Source organism: Rattus norvegicus, chromosome 2 (genome assembly GCF_021556685.1).
Source record: "Rattus norvegicus strain SHRSP/BbbUtx chromosome 2, alternate assembly SHRSP_T2T, whole genome shotgun sequence".
Classification (NCBI taxonomy): Eukaryota; Metazoa; Chordata; class Mammalia; order Rodentia; family Muridae; genus Rattus; species Rattus norvegicus.
The window spans coordinates 184,057,320-184,081,134 of NC_141535.1; the positions used below are offsets into that span (position 1 = coordinate 184,057,320).

General features: G+C 47.8%; 2 protein-coding genes across 5 annotated transcripts; both read left to right on the forward strand.

The window, feature by feature from the left end:
- Positions 1 to 1,604: 1,604 nt before the first annotated feature.
- On the forward strand, positions 1,605 to 6,828 carry Them5 (thioesterase superfamily member 5). The gene is made up of 6 exons (NM_001108558.1): positions 1,605 to 1,871; positions 2,734 to 2,935; positions 3,845 to 3,983; positions 5,618 to 5,728; positions 6,015 to 6,139; positions 6,470 to 6,828. Exons 1-6 carry the CDS (start codon positions 1,749 to 1,751, stop codon positions 6,517 to 6,519), a joined length of 750 nt encoding a protein of 249 aa, NP_001102028.1. The 5' UTR covers positions 1,605 to 1,748; the 3' UTR covers positions 6,520 to 6,828.
- Positions 6,829 to 20,320: 13,492 nt separating this feature from the next.
- C2cd4d (C2 calcium-dependent domain containing 4D) lies at positions 20,321 to 22,903 on the forward strand. Of its 4 annotated transcripts, XM_087613515.1 has the most exons (3): positions 20,402 to 20,485; positions 20,584 to 20,763; positions 21,687 to 22,903. In XM_087613515.1, exon 3 carries the CDS (start codon positions 21,769 to 21,771, stop codon positions 22,792 to 22,794), a length of 1,026 nt encoding a protein of 341 aa, XP_087469641.1. In that variant the 5' UTR covers positions 20,402 to 20,485; positions 20,584 to 20,763; positions 21,687 to 21,768; the 3' UTR covers positions 22,795 to 22,903.
- The last annotated feature ends 912 nt before the right edge of the window (positions 22,904 to 23,815 follow it).

The window sequence follows — 23,815 nt, forward strand, 5'->3', positions numbered from 1 at the left end:
CATGGGCCGTACTTTATAAACATTTGAGGATCTCTTTGTCAACCACCATCTACTGCACAAAGAACCTTGGTGAAGACTGAGACTGAACTGATCTATGGGTACAGACATACTTTCAGAAAATAATAATAGACCGCTGGGTCCTACACGCTCCCCAACAGTGGGTTCTTGGCCAGACCTATGTTTTCTCCAGTGGAGCAGGTCTTCGGTCCGATCAGAAAGCAGTTGGTTGCCCCGATAACATTCACACCACGACTGCATCCACAAACATGGCTTTCCACATCAGTTATTACCGTAGTTCACAGGGCCACATGTTGCTTCTTGAGGCAGACAATAAATACTTTGAGGGCCTCTGTTTTCTTCCTTTCTCTCTTAAGGAGTTTCCCTCCTCTTAGGGTGGCTACTTTGAAGAAAGATAAGATGGCTGATTAGTCGCAGCTGTTGTGTAACTGTCTTGACCAGCCTTGAACTTGTTGAGAAGATCCATTACCAGGAGCCTTGCTAGTAGAAAACAGAGACCTACAAGGCCTTTCTTTTAAGCTGCCAGGCTTTTTTTTTTTTTTTTTTTTTTTTTTTTTTTGTCCCAGGTCAGGAAGGTGAGGAAGAAGCCAGCCATCCTGGAAATTCATTGCCTTTAGAACTTAGTCATGGGTCCTTTCCCATCTCTCTGCCTACCAGGGAGTCTGTCCAACTCCTAGTCTCTTACATCACACGAGCTTCACATGCGTCTAGGCTTGTGTGCAGGGAAAGACCGCAGAGATTCTTACAGCTCGTATCTTTGCTGAGGCCACTTCAGGTTTAAGAAGATTATTATCTCCTTGATTGAGAATTCCACAAAAAAACACACAACTCTAGGTGTGTGGTGTTTTTTTTGTTGTTGTTGTTGTTGTTGTTGTTGTTTGTTTGGTTTTTTTTTTTTTTTTTTGGTCTAGGAACCCAAGATCAAGATGCCCACCCCCTCTCACCTCCCCAACCTCCACCCCTGCTAACTTTTCTTAGCATCTGTTAAACTGCTCGCTTATGCAAACCTTCCCCTGCAGATGTTGAGAGAGACACCAGAATGTGGGTTTTGCCTTTAAAGCCCCTTGGTCTAAATTCTCAGGGCTACACTTGAGTCCCCAAATACCTGAGTGCCTGCCATCCCAGCCAGCTGGAATAAACATGTTCAATTAACTATCAACTGTGTCTGAATGGTCATCTCTGGTGGGTTTCCTGTAAGGAAGGGAGAGGGGAAACAGGATTTGTGGTCATTCATAGCCTTTCAATGTGCAGGAACCCATTCATTCCCACAGGTGAGAAATCTGAGCTTCTAGGAGTCTATGAGCTAGAGTCACAGTCACAGACCTGTCAGGATCTATAGGTGGGCAGGGGCTGCCTAAGGGATTGTGGCTTGTGCAGTCTGATCTAGGTCCTCACAAGACCACTCGGATCATTCTGGAAATGTTCTTGACTTCTGTACTCAGAAACCCAGGGCTGATCTCTGGGTCTCCCTGCAGTGCTTTTTGTGCACAGGCCAATCCTCCTGCCCATTCATGTTCAAGCAGCATCTACCCCTCCCCAGCACTGGGCAGGGCTCTGGAGCCAGCTAAAAGCACTTGTGTTAGAGCAGCCCAGCCCAGTCTTGCAGTCTTCCCTTCTTCAGCCGGAGCTCTCTGCTAGAAGCAAGCCTGTGTAGGAGCGCCTGGCACTCACTTGTCCTCTGGAGTCAGCCACTATTTATCCAAGCAAAGCCTGGATCCTGGCACTCAGCCATGATGAGAACAGGTTTCCAGGGGGTAGCAAGACTTGTCCACCACAAAGCTCTTTACAGAAGCCCCCAGACCCTGCCCAGACTCCACCTGGCCTCAGCGTTTGGATCTTCCACAGATTCCCTGGTAAGTTCCCAGACAGTCAGATGAGCTCCCTTCCTCTCTAAGGGCCTAGGGCTTGAGCACCCTAAATCCTCTTTTCCTGCCTTATATCTGGGGTGATAAGGACCAGTTTGGTTTGGCAAAGGAAAAATGCTTTGGGGTAGTTACTACATAAGCCATATCCTGAATTAAAAGTACTAGAGCAAATGCTGGTCCAGATCCTGTGTGGCCATTGGTAAATATTTCGTAGAGTCCACATTGCAACCGATAAGTAGAGTATCCCCTGACAGAAGCTCCTGTCTGTGGGTTTGGCAGTCAGCTTGCTTATTATCCACAGAAGTGACTAGTACATGACATCTGTCAGATAAACATTATCCCTGACCCTGGCTATGATATTACACTTCCTTGGGGCCTGAAAGCATTTCAAAGGAGCTGCCAAACAAGCCCATAAGCTAACTAGCCACTGTAGTGAGGGGCTAATAAATATCTCTCACTAACTGTGGGCTTATCACTTAGGAAAACAGTGACTAACTCAACCATCTCTCTCCCAAGTGTAACAACTTTAAATCAAGTTCCCATTTCCCCACCTATACAATGGGTCTAATAGTAGCAGTTCTCATTTCAAGGAACTAGCCACAGTAACAATGTTGCACTTGTTGGAATGGCTAGTCCCATCTACGTCCGGATATCCCTACTTCTTTGTCTTTCACACCCCACTCATCCACAGAGGTTCCCAAACCCCTACAAGGAAGATGGAGTCTTTCCCTCAGCTTAACACCCCCGCAGACAGGACTGAAAGCCCCAAACCCAGAAACAGACATTGCCTACCCAAGAACAACCCAACCTTCCAAGATGTCATCATTTCACCCTGAATTTTCTTGCCTAGGTTGCAAGATTCTGTGGAGAGAAGACAGATTTGAAGGATTATGCCCTTCCGAATGCCAGCTGGTGTCCAGATATGCTGAGCCTGTACCAAGAATTTCTGGAGAAAACTAAATCAGGCAGCTGGGTTAAACTACCCTCCTTCAAGTCCAACAGAGATCATATCCGGGGCCTTAAGCTCCCATTTGGACTGGTAGCTGCCTCAGGTAAGACCAGGTCTGAAAGGATCCAGGAGCACACACAGACACATCCACCCTCCAAAACACACACCTCTACACACACACACACACACACACACACACACACACACACACACACACACACCACATACACATACCCTCCCCCGACCACATACACACACCGACCCCACACTCATGCCTACACACAGGGGTTGGGGTGCCTGAAACCCTCAGTCAGTTCAGCCTGCTGCCTTCCTCTGGTTCAAAGACATTCAGGAAGGCTAGCCATGGTAGCACACAAATTCCAGCACTTAGAATGCAGAGGCAGATGAATACAGTCTGCAAAGCCACCCAGGACTACAGAGTGAATTTTCTCCAAAGGGGAGAGGGTGAATATGATTAAAACACATGTATGAGATTCTCCAAGAATTATTACAAAAAAAATTTAAGACATTCAAGAAGGAAACTCAGGTGCTTCCCGTCCAGTTCTCAGACGGGAGGTTCTTCTACACTACCTACACCTCTCTCTCCTGCAAACCAGCCTTGTATGGGAAGCATGTCTGCACTGATCTTTCTGTCTGAGCCCATTATTTCCCTCTGAAGGGGAGCACATCCAGCTGAAATCTGACTAGAATGAGAGCCTGAAAAACAAAAATTGTTATTTCCAGAATGAGGATATGGCTCAGTTGGTGGGATGTTTCTCTAGTCCTGATCTTGCCTTCACCCCTAGCTGGGGACTTTATTAGAGTTTGTTCCCAAGACACAGCCCCTCTAAAGACAAGGACCATGCTTTGCCCCCCTTCAAGGGTTCCCTAACAACAAATCCTAGATGTCTTCTGGTTCTCTCTCCTCGCTCTTGCTAAACTCAAACTCACATGTCCTGACAGGTCCTCATGCCCTGAAGTATCTCTGCTTCAAATTGTGATCTCTCCCCAGACAAACAGGACTGGCGCCTCTTTACAAGATCCATCCAACTGGAAGGGCAAGGTTATGAGTATGTCATCTTTTTCCACCCATCTGAGAAGAAGTCAGTCTGCCTTTTCCAGCCAGGCCCCTACCTAGAGGGGGCACCAGGGTAAGGCTTCACACAGGCTGGGGTGGATGCCTCCCAGGCTCGGCTCAACAGGGCGGGTCCAGCACCTACCTGGTTCTGGAGTCTCTAAGAGACCTAAAATGGGGTACAAGGAATTAGGTTTCAACTTTTCAATGCCAGGTCTGAGAGGAAAACCTGAGTTAGCTTGTCCAGGCTCCACTGTGCATGTATGGAGAACTCCCTTATCGAAGCCTTAGAATGTTCCAAAACGAAAAGTCGTTGGAGGTCAAGGATATTTTCTTTCTAAAAAAAGAAATACCCAAGAAGACAGAGCAAAAGTTAGATGAGTTGATGAGTTTCATTCAAAGATATATGGCACTACTGGGGGGAAAAAAGAAAGAAAGAAAAAAGGCAGAGCAGATGAGGCACTCAGTGGACTAAGAATACAGAGAAGAGATCAACCTCCACTGGGTCCCAGGCCAGTATGAGAAGGATTTGCCCATTGGCTAAGAACTGCTCTGCAGAATCAGCATTTTGCCTATAGATCCTTTGTTTGGCCAGGGAACACATAAGAAACAAGGGAAGGTCTGGGTTCTTGGGCATCAACTCATTTTCTCTTCACAGTAATAGAGGCAAGTGCCCAGAGGTGTCAGTGAGATTTGGGGAACTTAATCAGTGTGGTAGTGATTCTTTTTATTCACAATACCTGGCAAGAAAACAAAGGCTCAGAACAGCTCAGTAAGTTGTTCAGGAACTAGGAATCCAGCCAGGTGGTGTAATGTCACCTGAGCAGTGGGGAGGTGCCTGGGAGTGCCAGGGCCCACTGCAGCCTTGGCAGATCAGCAAGAGTGGCTGGCCTGGGTCTATGACAAATTGTATTTACTTTCCAACCCCAGGGCTGTTTTATGTCATTTGAATATTAACTTAGGGTGGTGCCCCAATACTTTCTCCTAGCCTAATCACTAGTGACAAAGGTGTGTCATAAAGGACAGTTTGCATAAATGATAATGAAGGTTTTATATACTTGTAGTAAAGCAAACATCTGTGGCATCACACTGAAGTGATCTCTTAGGTTTTTCCAAGCAGTGGTTTTCAGGAGCCTTCCTTGCTGGACCTTGAAGCTGTGAGTCCAACATTGACTGAGTGACTGGTAGGGTGAGATGGCCCAAGCTCTTGTTTCAAAGACTTAATCAAGTCCTTGGTGGCTTACAACTACAGTCTCAGAACTCAGGAGGCTGAGATAGGATTGTTGTGAGTTCAAGGCTAGCCTAGACTTCAGATACAGATCCTGTCCCTACAAACAATGAAGGACTAAGTCGAAAAGTCCAGGTGTTTCCCACTCCTTGCAACCTTCTAAAATGTGACAGCTGCAGCCAGCAACTAGGTGACAAGTCAGGAAGATATCCTCCATTAATTTTGTAAGGGAAAAAATCCTATTGATAAAATAATTGTGTCAGCTGTTAACACATGCTGAAGCAAAAAGGAGGGAAGTTAGTTATGTTTGACCTTCTGAGGCCCACAGGACATATCTCCGTGTCCGTTCCTGTTTGGCTGCCTGGGATGGAAGAGCCGCCTTTGGGGAACTCGGGAAGAAAAATGCTTGAGGGGTTTGGAACAGTATGGAGAGGACGCCCAGCAGCCCTAACCCTAGTCTTACTCCCCATCCTGATCCCCAGGTTTGCCCATGGAGGGTCACTGGCAGCCTTGATGGATGAGACATACTCTAAGACTGCCTATCTGGCTGGAGAAGGACTGTTCACACTAAGTTTCAACATCAAGTTCAAAAAGTAAGTGCAGGCCCTCACACCAGGGCCGATGTCTGGGTTCTGTTTTTATCATGAGATTAAGTCAGCTTTGCAAGTTGAGTGTGAAGATCCCGCCTGTCTCCCTTCTTTCCCAGCCAAGCATATCCCTAGACCCAGCCCAGAATACAACCTCTGCCGTACCAGAAGCCAACACATAGCCCTGAACCTGGGGCTGCTTCTGAGTCCTGGAGGCAGGGTGAGGTGAGTCAAGGATAGAGACCTGTGTGGGAGCAGGTGGGGAAATGAACTCAACCGCCACCTCTTCCAGCTTGATCCCCGTGGGCTCTCTGGCTGTCCTGGACCTTCAGGTAGAAAAGATTGAAGATCAGAAGCTCTACATGTCCTGTATCGCCCAGAGCAGAGACAAGCAGACAGTGTATGCCAAGTCCTCTGGTAAAGAAATCTGCAGCCTCAGTCTGGGCCTGCCTGCCACTACCCAACCCACAACAGGGAGGGAAGCAGAGGGTTAAAGATCAAGTCCTAAGCTGGAGTCTAGTACTTTTAGGAGTGGGAATGTGTACTTGCTAGAGACATGGATGAAGAGAAAGAGAAGAAAACTAGAATTTTCCTAGTGAGGATTACCCAACCTGCACCGCTGCAGGACAGTCTCGGGTGATGACTGATCTGCAACAGTGTTGCACTCCACTCCGGGCAACTCCAGCTCCCCGTCCTGGGCAAACTCCGCCTTCCCGTCCTGGCACTCAGCTCACTCCTTCCTTACAGGTGTTTTCCTTCAGCTACAACTGGAAGAAGAACAGTCCGGGGAGCAGTGACTCTGCCTTGACCTTGATGACTCAACAGCCACATAACAAAGGGTCCCCAGGAATCAGGGGGCAGACAAGAGCCTTTTATAGTTGGAATCAAAATCGTCCACAGGCCAGAGATAGCTCAGCAGTTAAGAACACTGGCTGCCATTTGATTCCCAGTACCAACATGGTGGTTCACAGCCATCTTGTAACTCCTGTCCAAAGGAATCCAAAACCCTCTCTTGGGCTCCATGGACTACCAGGCATGCATACGGTGGTGCCTTACATGCAAACCAAACACCCATATACATAAAATAAATTCATGTTTTAAACTTTTTTAGTTGACATTTTTAATCTTCCAATGTCCTCCCATCAGCACCAACAGAGGAGACTTACAGAGCTCCTGCCAAGTGCCAGACACTGAACCAGGCGATGCAAATCAGAGTTACTGGCCTAGAGACACACTGAAGGCACACAGAGCACCAAATCAAGATCTTCCCGTCCATCCTTGGTTCCTGTCAGCAGAACAGTGTGTGCTGGAGAAAGGGGGCCAGGTCTGTTTAACTCCCTGAACCAGTGACAGTCAGAAGGAAGCTTTGCCGAAACGGAGTTAAACTCAAGAGTTAAGTAGTGTGGTGACACACGGCTGAAATCCCAGCATTAGGGAGGGTGAAACAGGAGGATCCTGAGTTCCCAGCCTTCTTATGCTGTATAGTGAAGCTTTGTCCCAGAACAACAGGGAGGGGGAAGCTCAGTAGTAAAGCACTTGTGTGAAGACGGCACTGGGGGCAGGAAAAAGTCAAGAAGGCTAAGGACAGAGCATTAGCTGGAAGGCCCCTTCAGGTCTCTGAACTGGAAACTAGGGGCTGCATGGGTCACACTCACTGGTATGAGAGCTTTGGGGAATACAGTAAATTCCGACTTAGACCAGTTCACAGAGTGCATCTGTGAAGGGTGCTGTCTGGCTTGCAGGTCCCAAGTGGCATTCCTGGGATGGAGAAGAGAGGCATGAAGCAAAGGTCAAGGGTGCACTTAAGGGCCTCCACACTGGGTGTGAAGTGCTCAGGGAACTCCCACCCTGTAGGAAGTACCATCAAGAGCCTGGGTGCTGGAACATGGAGTGGGGGAGGGTCCCTGGAAGTGATGTCAGTGAAAGTTCAGGGGAAGCAGGAGGAAGGAGTGATGTCGAAGGGAGCAGATGGGAGAAAGGAGGCCCTGGGCCCACATGAAAGTGGGTGGAAGACCAAGGACCTCCTAAAGAGGCAGAGAAGTGAAGGTGAGGAAGACGGATACTAGGAATAATGGGAGGCTTCAGAGCATGTCACTAAGGAAGGAGACAAAATCTAGATAATAGGAAATGAAAAGAGAACGAGGAGATGAATATATATATTTTTCTTTCTGGGAATTTTGTTGTTACTGTTCCTTAAGGAAAGAATTTTGACAGTACTTATAAATTGGTTCAAAATTGATCTTTGAGTCAGATGAAGAACACAGATGGAGACAGGAGTCATCGGACAGCATCAGAGTGACTGAGAACAAAGTCAGGAAATGGGGACAAAGAGTGTCAAAGGATTGAGGGAACACACATCAGAGCACATCAGCTTCCTCTGTGATGTGAGAGGCGTGGCCTCAGATGGGAAAAAAGGCTGGGAAGGAGGATTGGGAAAGCCTCTGTGGCCTCAGGAAACCCAGCTCACCAAGTGCATGATATGGCCATGCTGAGTACCCCACTCTAGTGAAAAACAGTACCTAGAGTAGCATGAACCCGTCCGTGTGAGAGCAAATGGGAGAGCCAGCCAGCACCGCCCGGGGGGTGGTGGCAGAAAAGCTATGCAAAGGCAGTGATAAAGGAAGAAGGGAGGTTATGTGGCTGGTGCATGTGTCTAGAGAGAAAATGCTTGCTCTGCAAGAGAACAGCATAGAGGGGGTAATGGGCATTGGAAGAAGTCTGAATCTCCTTAGAGCCTGGGGAAGAAAGGGGTCTCCACAGGGCAGGCTGCAAGAGGAGAGGAAAAAGGTTAAAATTAAGAAAGTCTCAAATGACCATATCACAAAGACTTTTCTTAGGAGATATGGTAAGGTCAAACGAGCTTAATCTCTGGAGTCTCACCCATGTCTTCTACAGACGGTGTTTCTCATTCCAGACAGTGGGGTCCAGGAGTCAGTCATTCTTGGCTGACAAAAAAGGTTCTGCCATATTCAGTGCATGACTGCCAAAGTCATACTGTGTGCTGGCTTCCAGTGGCTAGGTAAAAGCAGTCATACTGTGTGCTGGCTTCCAGTGGCTAGGTAAAAGCAGAGAGAATCCTCCTTGAAGTTATTCAAATACTCCCAAACCTAAGAGTTGTTTTTTGTTTGTTTTGTTTTGTTTTGAAAGCATGGTCTAACTTACATTAAAGAAGAAGGAGAAGTCAGCATGATAACACAGGACTTGAAATCTAGTATTTGAGAGGCAGAGGCAAGCAGATCTCTGAGTTCAAGGTAGCCTGGTCTACAGAATGAGTTCCAAGAAACCAAGAACTACACAGTATCAAAGCACCCAGAGAAGGGGGGGTGGGGGCGAGGAGGAGGGGAAGCTGGACAGCTCTCTCTCTTCAGCAGCCTGCATCTGCATTTTAGTTGCGTACTGCCCTTCTAACTCTCTCACTCCCTTGATATTTATACTTAAATCTGTGTTTAAAAGTTTGTAAAAAAATTCCAGCTTTGTTTTGCTTAAAAAGATAAAGGGAACTGGAGAGATATCTCGATGGTAAAAGCACTGACTGCTTTTCCAGAGAGCCCAGATGAGCAGCTCACAAGTACATTTATCTCCAGGTCCAGAGATCTGACGTCCTCTTCTGGCCTTCATGGGCACCAGGCATGAAAGTGGTGCACAGACATACACTCAGGCAAAACACCCATACGCATAAAATTAAACAAACAAAAAAAACAGTAATTAAAAAGTTTAAAAGATAAAAAATGGAGGGAGGATAGAGAACGAGAGAAGAGGGGATGATGAAATTGTATTTTAACTTTAAAGAGAAAAAGCGATGGCTTTCATGAGTAAGCAGATAGTAGTGGCCTCTGCCTCTGTTTGAAAGGAGTAGGAGGATCTGTGCTGAAATCGTACACTTACAAGTGAAGGATTTGGTTTCAAACTTAAACTGGGGTTCCAGGAGCTGGGGCTTAGACTGGGAGGTTAGAGAGAATGAAACCCCTTGTAGCTGTAACGAGGAGTCGTGTACAATCTGAGCAAAGAACCTGCTTCTAAGCAGTCAATCTCAAGGGATGGTCAAAGGATAGCTCGACAGGGTTTGAAGGGCTTTGGCCTAGTGCCTCCCTAAAGCTGAAACAGTACACGCACGCGCGCGCGCGCGCGCGCGCGCACACACACACACACACACACACACACACACACACACACTTCTATTAAAACTCTTTCTCCTTTCTTCTTCCAGCTTTCAGTTACCCTTAATGTTCTGCTAAACTCAGAGTTTAAACCATTGTGTATTGAAAAACAGGTTTTCCTCTACTCATGGTCAAGGTGAGTCCATTATTCATCCAAACACTCCCAGAAGAATGGGAATATATGTCACCCCTCTTAAGCAGTTAAAAAATAAATAAGGGGTGGAGAGAGACCATTGTGTTTGAGTTCCATATTAAATAGGTGGGTTGCAGCTGGCACTTTGCCATACTGTGGAAATCTATAGAGTTGGGAGCCTCTCGGGCACAGCTTCACAGCCAGGCCTGACCTGGCAAGGCTAGCTAGTATGCAGGAGTTCCAAAAGGGACAGAGATCAGCAGGGTTAGGACTCTTCATTAGTGTCACACTTTGATCAGTGGAGGCCTCCAGGGGCTGATTTGGCAGCCCTCTATCTAGGTGAAATGAAGGAGATGCTGCCTCCTCATTTGCAAACCTATTCCTTCAGGTAGTATTCATCTGGAATGCAGCTACTGAGAAGAAGACCACTGTGGTGGTTTGAGTAAGAATGGGCCCCCGTAGACTCATATATTTGAATGCTTAGTCATTAGGGTGTGGCACTATTTGAGAAGGATTGGGAGGTGTGGCCCTGTTGGAGTAGGCCTGGCCTTGTTAGAGGGAATGTGTCTCTGGGATTGGTTAGGCCCAGTTCTCCCTCTTGGCCAGTGGATCAGGATGTAGCTCTCAGCTACTGCTCCAGCACTATTCATGCCACTAAGTGAACTAAACGTCTAAAACTATAAAAAAAAAAAAAAACTGAAGTGGAAACTTAAAGGCTCTTTGGAGAGTCAGTTGGATGCTGTTTTGCTGGGGCAAACACGTGAAGAAGTGTTTTCCTGAAGTGGACACAGGTGAAAGACTTATGATGGAACGTTTCACTGAAGCAAACACAAGGGAGAGGATGTTCTGCTAAAGCAAACACATGAAAGAACATGTGATGAAGAATTCTTTTCTAAGAACACGCATGTATTGATCCATCTTGCATTGAATAGTTGAGCTCCATGTGTTGGGACTCGGACTCTGGCTGATTGGATGCCTGTGCTGAGGTACAGCACGTGGAGGACACGTGGTGTTTGGAGGGTATACATAGGACTCCACAGAGTGATGGAGGCAGAGCTTGGCTTGCTGGTACAGCTAGCTGTGCCATGCTCGTGGGTCTCCAGTCTTCGCTGACCTTCACTTCTCAGAGAGAGGCACAGCAGAGAACTTCTGGTGTTTTTGCTGGTCCCTCCTGCTGACTCAAGCCAAGGCTGAGCCCGGTTGTCTCTGCCAGGTTGTATAATGGTTGCTGCTAACCCGACTCTACTGAACTGGATTGCTGGTGTATCTGTGAGGTGTTTGTGAGTGGATCAAGAGCTAAAGCTGCCTGCTAACCTGGGAGCTGAAATGCTGATTTCCAGACAACACAAATGGAAGTTGCTCCAAAAAAAACCTTTCTAAAACTGTCCACTCCACCCCCCCCCATCCCCACCCCCCCATATCATTTCTTTTCCACTACCCCTGGTGGGTTGTGGGCTACAAGGGAGATGAAAGCATTTAAGAACCATCATTGAAAATAGGATTTGAAAAAAAAGTTACAGCAAATCTCCAATTAAATACTTTCTTTTGTAAGAGTTGCCTTGGCCTTGGTGTCTCTTCACAGCTATAGAACAATGACTAAGACAACCATCCAGATATAAGTGGCGATTTACTCTCCTTGAAGCAGAGGATATGCTGCCTGAGTCAGCCTGAGTCAGGAGCCACAAGAAACCAAAGTTAGTAGCCACTGCACACAAAATCTAGCCATCTAAGAAATCAGAAAGATGTCAGCACCTCATACCAACTTTTAAAGAAAGAGCCTTCCTGGAACTGAGACTGCAGAACTGGGCCAGTAATTAAAGGTCCTGGTTTTAAGCCAGAACTGTGGTTTATCACCGGTAAGCATTAGTAGCCAATTCATGCTGCCTGAGTGGAGCCCTCGAGACATGGACCAATACCCAAAAGCAGCTCGTTTGTTTGGTTTGGGTTTGTTTGTTTTACAGGGAGTCTTAGAAGTTGCCTGCCTAGAAACAATGACCTGCGCTGCTCTGAATCTCCCATCTGGCTTTGACCCAGTGATCAGGGCTGCCTCACTCCTTTCAGTGTTCTGCAGTGGCCTCAGCAAGAGCAAGGTTGGTACACCTGAGGAGTTGCTATGGTTCACATTGAAATCTGATTGCCATTGACTGGACTGGGAGGTGAGGTCTTTAAGAGATGATTAGGTCACTGTGAGTTTTCCTTTTTTCTTTTTTTTTCTTTTTCTTTTTTTTTTTTTTTTGGAGCTGGGGACCGAACCCAGGGCCTTGCGCTCTCTAGGCAAGCGCTCTCTAGGCAAGCGCTCTACCACTGAGCTAAATCCCCAACCCCGAGTTTTCCTTTTTTTCATTACATTATTACTGTGTGTGTGTGTACATGTGCATGTGTGAGTAAGCATGTGTGTGTGCGTGCATGTGTGTGTGTGTGTGTGTGCACGTGTGTACATACGTACAAGCTACAGAAGTCAGTTCTCTTTCTTTCTACCATGTAAAAGAAGTCCCCCAAACCAGGGCTGTAAAACAGGCTGATGTTCCAAAAAATATAGCATCCATGGAATTCTGGAACGTATCCAGCAACCCTGGAACCCAAAGGTTGCAAAAAGAGGCAGTCTGACTCTCATTATGTAGGTGTTTTGTGGGGGAGGGAGGGGAGAAGGAGGAAAACCATCCTCACTCAAGAGGGAGCAAGGGAAGCAGTTTTTCCAGAAAAGCAATTTCTGGGTCTGGCAAAGGCACCACCTTCTCTCTATTCTCAACTACAAACCCTGTAGGCTGTCCAGACAGGACACTATCTCTTAGACCAGTAAATCTAGTCTCAGCATTAAGATTGACCTGAATTCTCGTTCTTTATCTTGTCCCATTTACTCAAATTCTTTCTTCTTTCTTCCTCCCTTCTCCTCTTTTTCCTCCTCCTCCTCTTCTTCTGACAAAGTCTCTCCATGTAGCTCTGGCTGTTCTGGATCAGGCTGGCCTTGAACTCTGCCTCCTGGTTGTTGGGATTAAAAGCATAAAATACCATGCCCAGCTATTAAACTCTGTGTTCAAAATTTCTGAAGAGCTGGGTGGTGGTAGCATATGCCTTTAGTCCTAGCACTCAGGAGGCAGAGGCAGGCAGCTCTCTGGGTTCAATGCCAACCTAGAGTTCAGAAACCCAGTCTTGGAAAAAACAGAACAAAACAAAACAAAAAACAAACAACAACAAAAAAAAAACAAACTAAAAGGAATCTGAGTCTGCAGAGACTGACTAGCTAAAATTTCAGTACTGTGGGAAGATTGGAATCTATTCATGTAGCAGGCAACCAGCTTCTATCAATCCAAAATCTAAGAACAATACCAGATAGCATCTGAGCCTATAGGAAAGCTGTCCTCATCTTCAATCTGTGTCTCTGACAAACCCTGACCAACTTTTGGAACTAGGTACTCCCCCATCTTCACCCAACTGCAACCTGTCATTGATAGAACACATTTCCCCTATTCCAGTACTCCATCTCTCTTAAAAGTCCCACACCATCCTTTCTCTCTCTCTCTCTCTTTCTCTCTCTCTCTCTCTCTCTCTCTCTCTCTCTCTCTCTCTCTCTCTCTCTCTCTCTCTCCATCCCCACCTAGAGGCAGCCTTTTGCACTGTCCAATAAACATCTTTCATGAGGTTTGTTTTATGGTGTGGTTTTGCAACATTCCTTGGCCCCAATTATTGAGGTAATCTTTCACCAAAAAAAAAGCCTTTCAGCCTTGGTTTATGAAAGCCTTTGTTCTGTAAAACTATAAAAATTCTGTGACATGGCCTTCATGTTGGAACATGGAATTTGGGGAGTAAACCAAATCTGTGTTCCCCAGGTGCACATGGCTCTAGAATAAACTATCTCTTATTCCCTTTAAGATGAGAGCTCTGGGGTTTGCAACTCAAATTCTTAAACCAGTGATCCAACTCAGGTCATCAGCCTTGGCAGCAGGCACTTTTAACCACTGGGCTATCCATCTGTCAAAGAGCATTCAATGCCTTTCTTTTATGAATTTGTTCTTGTGAGAGTGAGTTGTGTTTCAGGATATTTGATCACACTGTGACCCCTGAGATTGTGTGATTCACTGGGGGGGAGGGGGAACCACTGTTCTAGTTGTGGTGAGGCTCAGCTCTTAGCACACACCTTTAATCCCCCTGGCTGGAGAACAGACAAGCCCTTAATGCACACTTTTGATCCCAAACAATGAAGATAAAGTTAGTTTGTAGGAGGAAGCACCCATGTTTAAAATCAATGCCTAATTGAATGGCAGACAAAGTGATGAATCAGAGAAAGATTTGTCAGAATAGGATCTGCCCAACTCCCACAAGAAAAGAAAGGGAAGCTACTTAAGAGAAAGCAGTGCAGAGAGATTGGAGGCAGTTTTACCAGGACAGTTATACAGAGACGGGTTCCAGAGAGAGAGAGAGAGAGAGAGAGAGAGAGAGAGAGAACAAGCTAGACACACGTGAAGACAGAAGAAGCCAGAGAATGAGAGAAGCCCAAAGATAACAAAGTTAGGATGCAGCCAAGCAGGGCAATTCAGAACAGGCTGAGAGGCTGAAGCCAGAGAGAATCAGTGTGGAGAGTTTTGAGCCTGAACAGCTAGCTGTAGTTGACCAGTCAGCCAGAGTTCAGAAAGAGCTACACAAGGTGAGTTTATTCAGGTTACTGAAAGACCCCCGGAGTGGGGAGACCCTCACTCAAGTCTCAGGATGACGAGACCCCCCAAGAACTCACACAAGACCGTCCTTGTAATCACATGAGGTTTATCGATAGCAACACTGGGGTCGAGACTCGTATCCCACGCAGGGGCAGTGGAGTTCGACCCCGAGAGGCTGGGAGAAGAGGTATTTAAAGGAAGAAACCACAACCCGAGGGGGCAGGGATGGCGTCATTGGAAAGTGTGTAGAATAACAGTGAAAAATTACAAGGAAAAACTCTCTGTTTTTCAAGATTGTTTCCTAGGAGAAGCTGTCTCCTGCTTCTCAAGATTGTTTTCTAAGATTTATGGTCAGCTAGTTTCTGGGAGAAAGCTGTTGAGCCGGCCAATGTAATTACCCATTCTATAGCCCTAGGAGAGGCTTCTTGGAACATACAATTCTGGAGCCTAACGTGTTTCTTTCTTCTTCTGCTCTAAACTTTGTGTCTAGGGGGACAACTTTAAAACTTTTACCTTTCATTACTACAGTTAGGTCATTCCTTATGCTCCCCTTCCTCTCCACATGCCCACTTTCCCCAAGTCCCTCACAGAGGCCAGCTCCAAACTCTAGGATTTTCCAGTCTCCAAAAACATGAGCCAAAACCATTATTCCCTATGAACCAACCAGTCTCTGGTTCTTTGCTACAGCAATGGAAATGAACTAAAACCTTGTCAGGAATGGTAGCAGTGCCAAGAGTGTTCACCTGCGAAGCAGCTCACTGAATGGTTTCTGATGGGGGTGCTTCAAGAAGGACACTGAGGCAGAGTCCTGGGGAGTAAGGAATTTATTAGAAAAGTTACCAACACCATGAATAGACAGAGAAGAAACAGCATGGCAGGGTCTCTGAGGGGACACAGACCCCGCCCCCATGGCAGGAGAGTGTTTCCATACCTTTCTGAGGATGGGGGAGGTTTTACTGAGCCTGCAGCCAGGTTCTCTGACTCCAGGCAGAAGGCATGGGTGGAGAGCAGAATGAATGACCAACACCTCTTTGGACGTTAACTCACTTGCAGGGTGAGGATCCCTGCACCTGTCTGTTAGCTGGCATTCACAATGTCTCAGCAGGGCTCCAGCTGGTATCTCTGCAAAGGGGAAGGCTATTGCAGAGGATTTGTGGCCTAAACAGCAGCTAAATTCTAACACTACATTCTTAAACTCAACTCTTACCTTTTTCTGTTGGACTTTTCATATCAGCATACAAACATGCGATTGTTTGGCTCAGTTAAAACTCTCCTGAGATGGGTGTGGTAGCACACATCTGTAACACTTGCACTTTGGAGGCAGAGGCAGAAAGATCAGGAGTACAAGGACAGTCTCGGACAGTCTCTGCTATGTAATAAGTTCAAGGCCAGCCTAGACTATGTGAGATCCTATCTTGAGAGAGAGAGAGAGAGAGAGAGAGAGAGAGAGAGAGAGAGAGAGAGAGCGCTCAACAAAGAGCTCTCGTGCCTTTAATCATTGCACTCTGGAAGCAGAAGCAAACGGATCTCTGAGTTCAAGGCCAACCTGGACTACATAGGGAGTTCTAAGATATCTGGAACTACATAAAGGAAAGCCTGTCTCAAAGAAAAAACACCCACTACCACCACCACCACACATACATACATAAAAATCTGTAACAGAAGGCTAGAAAGAAGGTGCTTGGTTAAGAGTACTTGCTGCTCTTACAAAGGATCCAAGTTTGAATCCCAGCACCCACATCAAGTAGCTCACAACTGCCTGTTACTCTGGTTCCAGGGGATTGGATGTCCTCTCTTGATCTCCACAGGCATTCTCCCCAACTCCCAGGCACACAAATAAATAGTAAAAATGAAATCTTTAAAACACACAAACCGGGCAGTGGTGGCACATGCCTGATCTCAGCAGCGGCAGGTGGATCTCTGAATTTGAGACCAGGCTGATCTATAGAGTGAGTTCCAGGACAGCCAGGGCTACTACACAGAGGAACCCTGTCTTGAAAGACCAAGATAGATAGATGAGAAAGAGAGAGAGAGAGAGAGAGAGAGAGAGAGACAGACAGACAGACACACACACACACACACACACACACACACACACACACACACACTAGAACTGAGTATGTGCTTCAGTTGATGGGGTAGTTACCTAACACATGTAAGACCGTAGGTTCAATCCTGATTGCTCTAATATTGGGTGTGATAGTGCATATCTGTAATGCCAGCAATCAAGAGGTGAAGGCAGAAAGATCAAGAGTTCAAGGTCACCTTCCACTACATAGAGATTTTTTTTTTGGTTCTTTTTTTTTTTTTTTTTTTTCGGAGCTGGGGACCGAACCCAGGGCCTTGCGCTTCCTAGGCAAGCGCTCTACCACTGAGCTAAATCCCCAACCCCCTTTACATAGAGATTTTAAAACAATCCAAGGACAGCCTATCTCAAAACAACAATTTCTCTCTTGGTTCTCTTTTCCTTCCTGGCCATGATCCCTTTTCTCCTTCCCCTTTTGGCCAACTCTCTTGAACAAAATTGGCTTTGCTTTCTTTCATCTTTAAAAAAAAAAAGATTTAGTTTATATTAATCATGTGTGTATACTCTCAGAAATAATGATTTTTCGGTTGCTTTAGGAATCCTGAATTAAACCTAAGATAATAATCAAACAGACACAACAGAGCCTAGAATTGCTACTCTGTTAGTGTGGGTGTCCATGGAGGCTAGAAGCATCAAACCCCCCAGAACCAGTTATAGCCAGTTGTGAGTCACCTGACTATGGGTGCTGGGAATCAAATTCTAGAAGAGCAGTACATACTCTAAACCCTGAGCCATCTCTCCAGTCCCTCACCCATCTTTCTTTCCTTCGTTTCCTTTGTTTGTTTTTGGAGACAGGATTTCTCTATGTAGTTCTAACAGTTCTGGAACTCACTCTGTAGACCAGGCTGGCCTCAAGCTCAGAGATTTGCCTGCCTCTGTCTGCCTCCTGAGTGCTGGGATAAAGGGTGTGCACCACCACTGCCCAGCCATCCGTCTTTTTTAAACCCACTCTGTTGAGGCGTTTGCCCCACCACTCTTCCAAAACTACTCTTGGCAAAGTCGCCAGTAACTTCTATGTGCTGGTTACCCCCACCTTCGTTTCACCTCAGCATCCAGCCCAGCACATACCTCCTCCCTCAGGATCCAATGTGGGAGGACACAGTTCTTGGGTCCTCTTAGTTGGCATTTGACTAAGATTCATGACTCTAAATTCCATCCTCATTCTTCCTGGTGTCTCTGACGTAGTCTGGGTTTCTCCACTGGGCACCAGATTCATATCCAAATGTCAACTCCACATCCCCATTTAGATGTCCAACATTAAAGGGCCTTAAACTTAATAGATATGAAACTGAAGACTTGTTATTTCCCCCTTTTCATAAAATGGTAACTCCATTCTTTCAGATGCTCAGATCAAAAATTTTTGGGTGGGAATGAAGTTATCTGGAAATTCTCTTCAGAATACATCAGACACAGGTGACTGTAGCTCTGGTTCATGCACCAATGATCTCATGCTACATTATTTCAGCAGTCCTCTTCTCTCTCCGTAAGTACCCTTACCCCTCCATCCTCCCCGCCACAGACACCAGACTCTCTTACACAGGAGACAAGACTCATCACTCCCTAAGCAATGCATATGTCCTCATTGTCTGCCCTGCCCCTAGAAAGTATAATCTACATCTAGCCAGGGGGGTTGTTTTCTTGTTGCTATCTTCCCAGACTCTTGGACAGAGCCCATAGCAGATACTCAGTAACTACAGGTGAATGGATGGATGGATCAAGATTTCCCAAATCCTACTTTACTTTTGAATTTATTGTACAAGTCAAACCTGTCCTTAGCAGGGCAAGAGGGAGGGCTCAACAGTTTGGAGCATCTGCTGTTCTTGCAGAAGAGCTGGCGTCCACATAGTGGGTGACAACTGCTTGTAACTTCAGTTCCAGATGACCCAATGCCCTCCTCCAGCTTCCTCCGGCACTGCAGCCATGCTGTACATAAGCATACATGCAGACAAGACATCTCTTCACATGAAAATAAATCTTTTCTAATGTCCTTATTACTTACTCCATATTAAGTCGTGTTTTCTGTTTTCTCACAGCAGGAGTCAGCCTAACAAACGCCCACGTGTTATCTCATCATCTAGCCCTCACAACAACTGAGAGCTGGGTACATTGCTTTCTTAAGTAACCAGATGTGGAAAGGAAATTGCCTGTGACAAGTCTCAAAGCTAGCCAGGCCTTCCAGCCCTTCTAATACCAACCCTCCCCTGAAAACCAGTCAGGGAGGAATGCAAGGTTGGAGGTATAAGGGCAACAAAAGAACCAAATCCTCCAGTGCCATCAGAAAACAGAATAATCCCTGCTTTCCTGGTTTATTTCATGATCCTGCATTCCACAGTCTGTCTCAGGGCTGTGCTTGCGCAGGCATGTTTTTGACTCTCTTTAGCTCCGCAGTCTGTGTGCTCATCGCTACAACTGGTGCAATTTAGATTTTCAGTGAACAGATGGGCAATTGTTTTACGTATAATTCTGCTTAATAGCATTCATTTGTGCCTTAAAAATCCCAATTGAGGAGCTGGAGAGACGACTCATCAGTTAAGAGCTCTTCCAGGGAATCCAGATTCCATTTCCAGTAGCCATGTTGTGGTTCATGTCTGTAACTCTAGCTCCAGCGCCCTCTTCTGGCTTCTGAGGATGCCAGGCATACACAAACCTACATGCAGACTAAGTAATCATACACATCAATAATGTATTTTTAAAATCCTGGCTGAATACCTGACTTGTGCTAAGCCCTGTCCCTATGACATTTACATCCTAAGAAGGAGCAGACATTAAAAAAATAATAATCACATAATAGTTTATACCTGTAGTTCCTGCCCTTGGGGTGCTGGATCAGATAGGTTAGCCTGGACTAGATAGAGAATTTCAAGCTACTTACTCTAGCATACAAGAAAAATTAAAAAAAATATATAAACAGAGAAACTAACCAATGTCATAAAGGAAAAGGGTGGGGTACTGTGAAATAGGAACAGGAGGCATTTCCAATAGAGAGAAAAGTTGTCAATGAGGGAAGAAAACAAGGAGAAATAGCCCCTGCTGAGCATCTGTCTTTGAGGAATACCAGTGGCGGGTGTGCCAGTAAAATTAATAATCTCATCTGCCCAGTGGCCAATTATCATTTCTAGAGCCTGCCAAAGACAGAGGATATAAGTTAGCTGGTCCTCACTATTGGAACCAGCTGTCCTTAGTGTCTTTATATCCAGAAATCCTGAACCTAGGTCCCATTTCTAGGGGGGAGGGAAGGTTGGATATAATTCAGGGAACTAGTCATTGAAAACCATGATGCTGAGGAGTTCCTGGGATGGCTCCAGAGCCTGGAACTAGGGGCCAAACCAGGATCCCAATAGGGAAGTCTTGCAGAAGATATGCTGTGTGTGGATACGGCTAAGGGCTTTACCTTGGGGTGGGAGTGGGGAGGATGGGGGACAACAGCTAGCCACTAGCCATTGATAATAGTGTCTGTTCTCTGCCGCCCACCCAACCTTAGCAGCATGTGATCAGGTCCAGCAGGCGGCTGCTGGAAACCTGGCTCTGACTGGAGGAAGGAGTTAAAAAAGCCTTGTTGAAGGCCAGAGGGACAGACCGTGTTTATCCAGGAAAAGAAGTCAGACGTAGGCACTAGAGGCCCCTGCCAGCTCCTCCCCGAAAGACTGGGCTAGGGGAGCAAGCTAGGAAGAAAGCTGCGGTTCTGCGCACCTTACAGCCAGAAGCCAAACGCTGTTATCTAGCACCTGCCCACAGGTAAGGTCTAAACTCTGGGTGCATTACTGAGCCAGGCAAGGGCTAGGAGTCCCTGGCAGACTATTGGTACTTCCATTGTTCATGCTGATTTCATGCAGGGGTGCACTGAGCTCGCTGCAAAGAAGCCTTCCTGGGCCTGCACTGGGGGTGGCGGAGAATCAATAGTGCCTTTGTGCTCTAAGGTTTCTTCAGGAAAAAGAGTGGACAGTAGGAGGAACCGCTCGACTGCCCAGCTCCACCTTACAGCCTCGCGATGTGACCTGGCTGAGAAACTAAGGGTAAAAAGGAGGGGAGAGGGGTTCTGTGCCTCATCGAAAGAGGGGAATCTCCTTGGACTAGCCCTGTCCCCGCATGTCCACGGTCAGCAATCAGGTGTGTTCCAAGCTGCCAGGAGCAGAAGTGAGTCTTATTCAGGAGCAATTTAAGAAGGTGGACTGTGATTTGGGGAGGAGACAAGAGTTAGGTGGGGCTTGCACCCAAGGATAAGTCAATTCAGAGAAGCTGGCACATCAGCCGCCTGCCTGCACAGGGAAGGAGCTTCCCGGGCCCCTGACCAGATTTTGGTGCAGGACACGAGAGCCAGTCTACCTAGGGCCGTGGTGACCATACGGAGCTAGCGTATATATGTGCAGAATTGATATCTGGGTCTGTGGTTGTGACTACAAATCTTTGGGTTATAGGGGTGTTACTCCCTCTAACCCTGAAGTGGGTGGAACTTCCTTAGCAATAGGAAATCTAAATACTTGGCTATACAAGACCTCCTGAAAATCGTTTTTAAATTTATTTCTAAGATGTATGGGTGTTTTGCCTGTATGTATGTATGTATGTATGTATGTATGTATGTATGTATGTATGTATTGCACCATGTGCATGTCTGGTGCCTGCAGAAGAGGGTATTGGATCCTTTGGAACTGGAGTTGTGAATGAGTGTGAATCACCATTAGGTGCTGGGAGGCATAGCCTCTGCAGGGCCAAGAAATCCTCTTAACCACTGAGCCTTCTCCAGACTCTCCATCTGACTATCTTACTGTCCGGTCCCGGGCTTCATTTCTCCAGTTTCCAGACTTCATCCTTTCTTTTACCTGCTTATAAATACCAGCCTTGTGTCCCATGAGTGTGGGGAGAAGGCCACGGAGGCAGAAGGCCAAGTGTTCGCTCTCAGCACTACCACCGACCTTCGCATCCTCTTCTGTTCTCTCAGCGCACCTCTGGCCAGGGCTCCCAACCGGGAGACTGGACTTGGACCTTCTCTGCCTCGGTGTTGCATTACCCCCACCCACTGCATGTGGCTCTTGGAGAAAGCCGGTTATAGAGTGCGGACCGCAGAGGCCCGGGCGCTGCAGGCGCACGCCAGCCTGGTCCCCAAGCGCCAGGCCCCGGGCTCGCCCTTGCGCTGCAACCCTAACGTCCTCACCCCGGACCGCATCCCGCAGTTCTTCATACCACCTCGGCTCCAGGACCCAAGCGGCGCCGAGGCCAGGGTGGACCGCTACCCGAGCGGCCGGAACCTCCCGGTGGCCTGCTCTCTGCCGCACCTGGCAGGCCGCGAGGGCTGGGCCTTCCTGCCTGAGAGCCCGCACACGCGCCGCCGCGAGTCCTTGTTCCACCGGCCGCGCGGCCTGGCTGCGGGCCTGCCCCCGGCGCAGTCACGCCTGCACGTCTCGGCCCCCGACCTCCGCCTCTGCCGGGCCCCAGACAGCGACACAGCCTCGTCGCCGGACTCCTCGCCCTGCGGTTCCCCGCGCACGCCTAGGCCGCAGTCCCTGTCCCCCGAAGAGGCCAGCTCGGCGGACACGAGTCCGTACGCGCCACGCAGCGCGCCGCCGCTCTTCCACCTGGACTTCCTCTGCTGCCAGCTGCGGCCGACCAAGGACAGCGTGCTGCGCCTGGGGCCCCGCGGCGGGCAGCTGCGCCTGTCCACCGAGTACCAGGCGGGGCCCGGGCGGCTGCGGCTGCGCCTGGTGAGCGCCGAGGGGCTGCCTCGGCCGCGGACTCGCCCAGGGAGCGGCGGCGGCGGCTGCTGCGTGGTGCTGCGGTTGCAGCCGCGCGTTAGGCCCGGAGCTCAGCGGAGCCGGGTGGTGCAGAGCAGCTGTAACCCAATCTTCAACGAAGACTTCTTCTTCGAAGGGCTGCGCCCGCCGGATCTAGCCGCCCGTAGTCTAAGGGCCAAGGTGCTAGACAGGGGCGCGGGGCTGCGCAGGGACGTGCTGTTGGGGGAGTGTGAGACGCCCCTCATCGCCCTGCTGCCCCCACTGGCTGGAGGTCTAGGCCCTGGGTCCTCCCTGGCACCTGCTCATCTCAGCCTGTAGACTGACACCACAGCTTTTTCGGGAGGTTTCCACTGGGTCTGCAGCCCTCATTCTTGCCACCTGTCCAGCATGTCTTTATTTTTGTTAATAAAACATCCATTTGTCTCTAGCTGTATGCTCCTCAGTGGGCACCAAAAACTCTAGGCTTTGCAGCAACTCTTTTCTGCCCAGTCCACACTCCCCTGAGCAGGAGCAGGGCTTAAGCAGTGCTTCGGGAGACCCAGAACCACTAGAAGCACTTGTTAAAAATTGGAGAGACAGCTTTGGGTTCATCCCCAAGCAACCGTGTTGCTTCAAGAGTCCTAAGCTGTATCTGTCTTAGTTTCATTCCGGCTGTTGTGATGAACTATCTCCCCAACACACATATGCACGCACGCGCGCGCATACACGCAGGAAAAAAGGTTTGTTTGGCTTACAATTCTAGATGATAGTCCATCATTGTGGAGAAGTTATAGTCAGGACTTGAAGCAGCTAGTCACGTCCACAGTGAGGAGGAGGAAAATAAGGAGGAGGGGGAGGAGGGGGAGGGGGAGGAGGAGGAGGAGGAGGAGGAGGAGGAGGAGGAGGAGGAGGAGGAGGACCTTACAAAGGACCCAAGTTCAGTCCCCAGCACCCACATCAGGCAGCTCACAACTACCTATCAAACTCCAGTTACAGAGGATCCAATACCCTCTTCTGGCTTCTAAAGGCCAGGTGTGCATACACATACATGAATAAAAATCACATATATAAATAAAAATAATAATAATGCCCAGTGGGAGTGGCATATGCCTTTAATCCCAGCACTCCAGATGCAGAGGTAGGTGGCTCTCTGTGAGTTCAAGGCCAGCTAGTGTACAGAGTGAGTTAGGATAACCAAGGCTATAGAAAGAAGCTTTATCTGGGGCTGGGAAGATGGCTCAGAGGTTAAGAGCACTGGCTGCTCTCCCAGAGGTCCTGAGTTCCCAATAGTTTAACCATCTATAATGAGATCTGGCGCCCTCTTCTGGCCTGCAGAAAAGAAAAGAAACTTTGGGGGAAA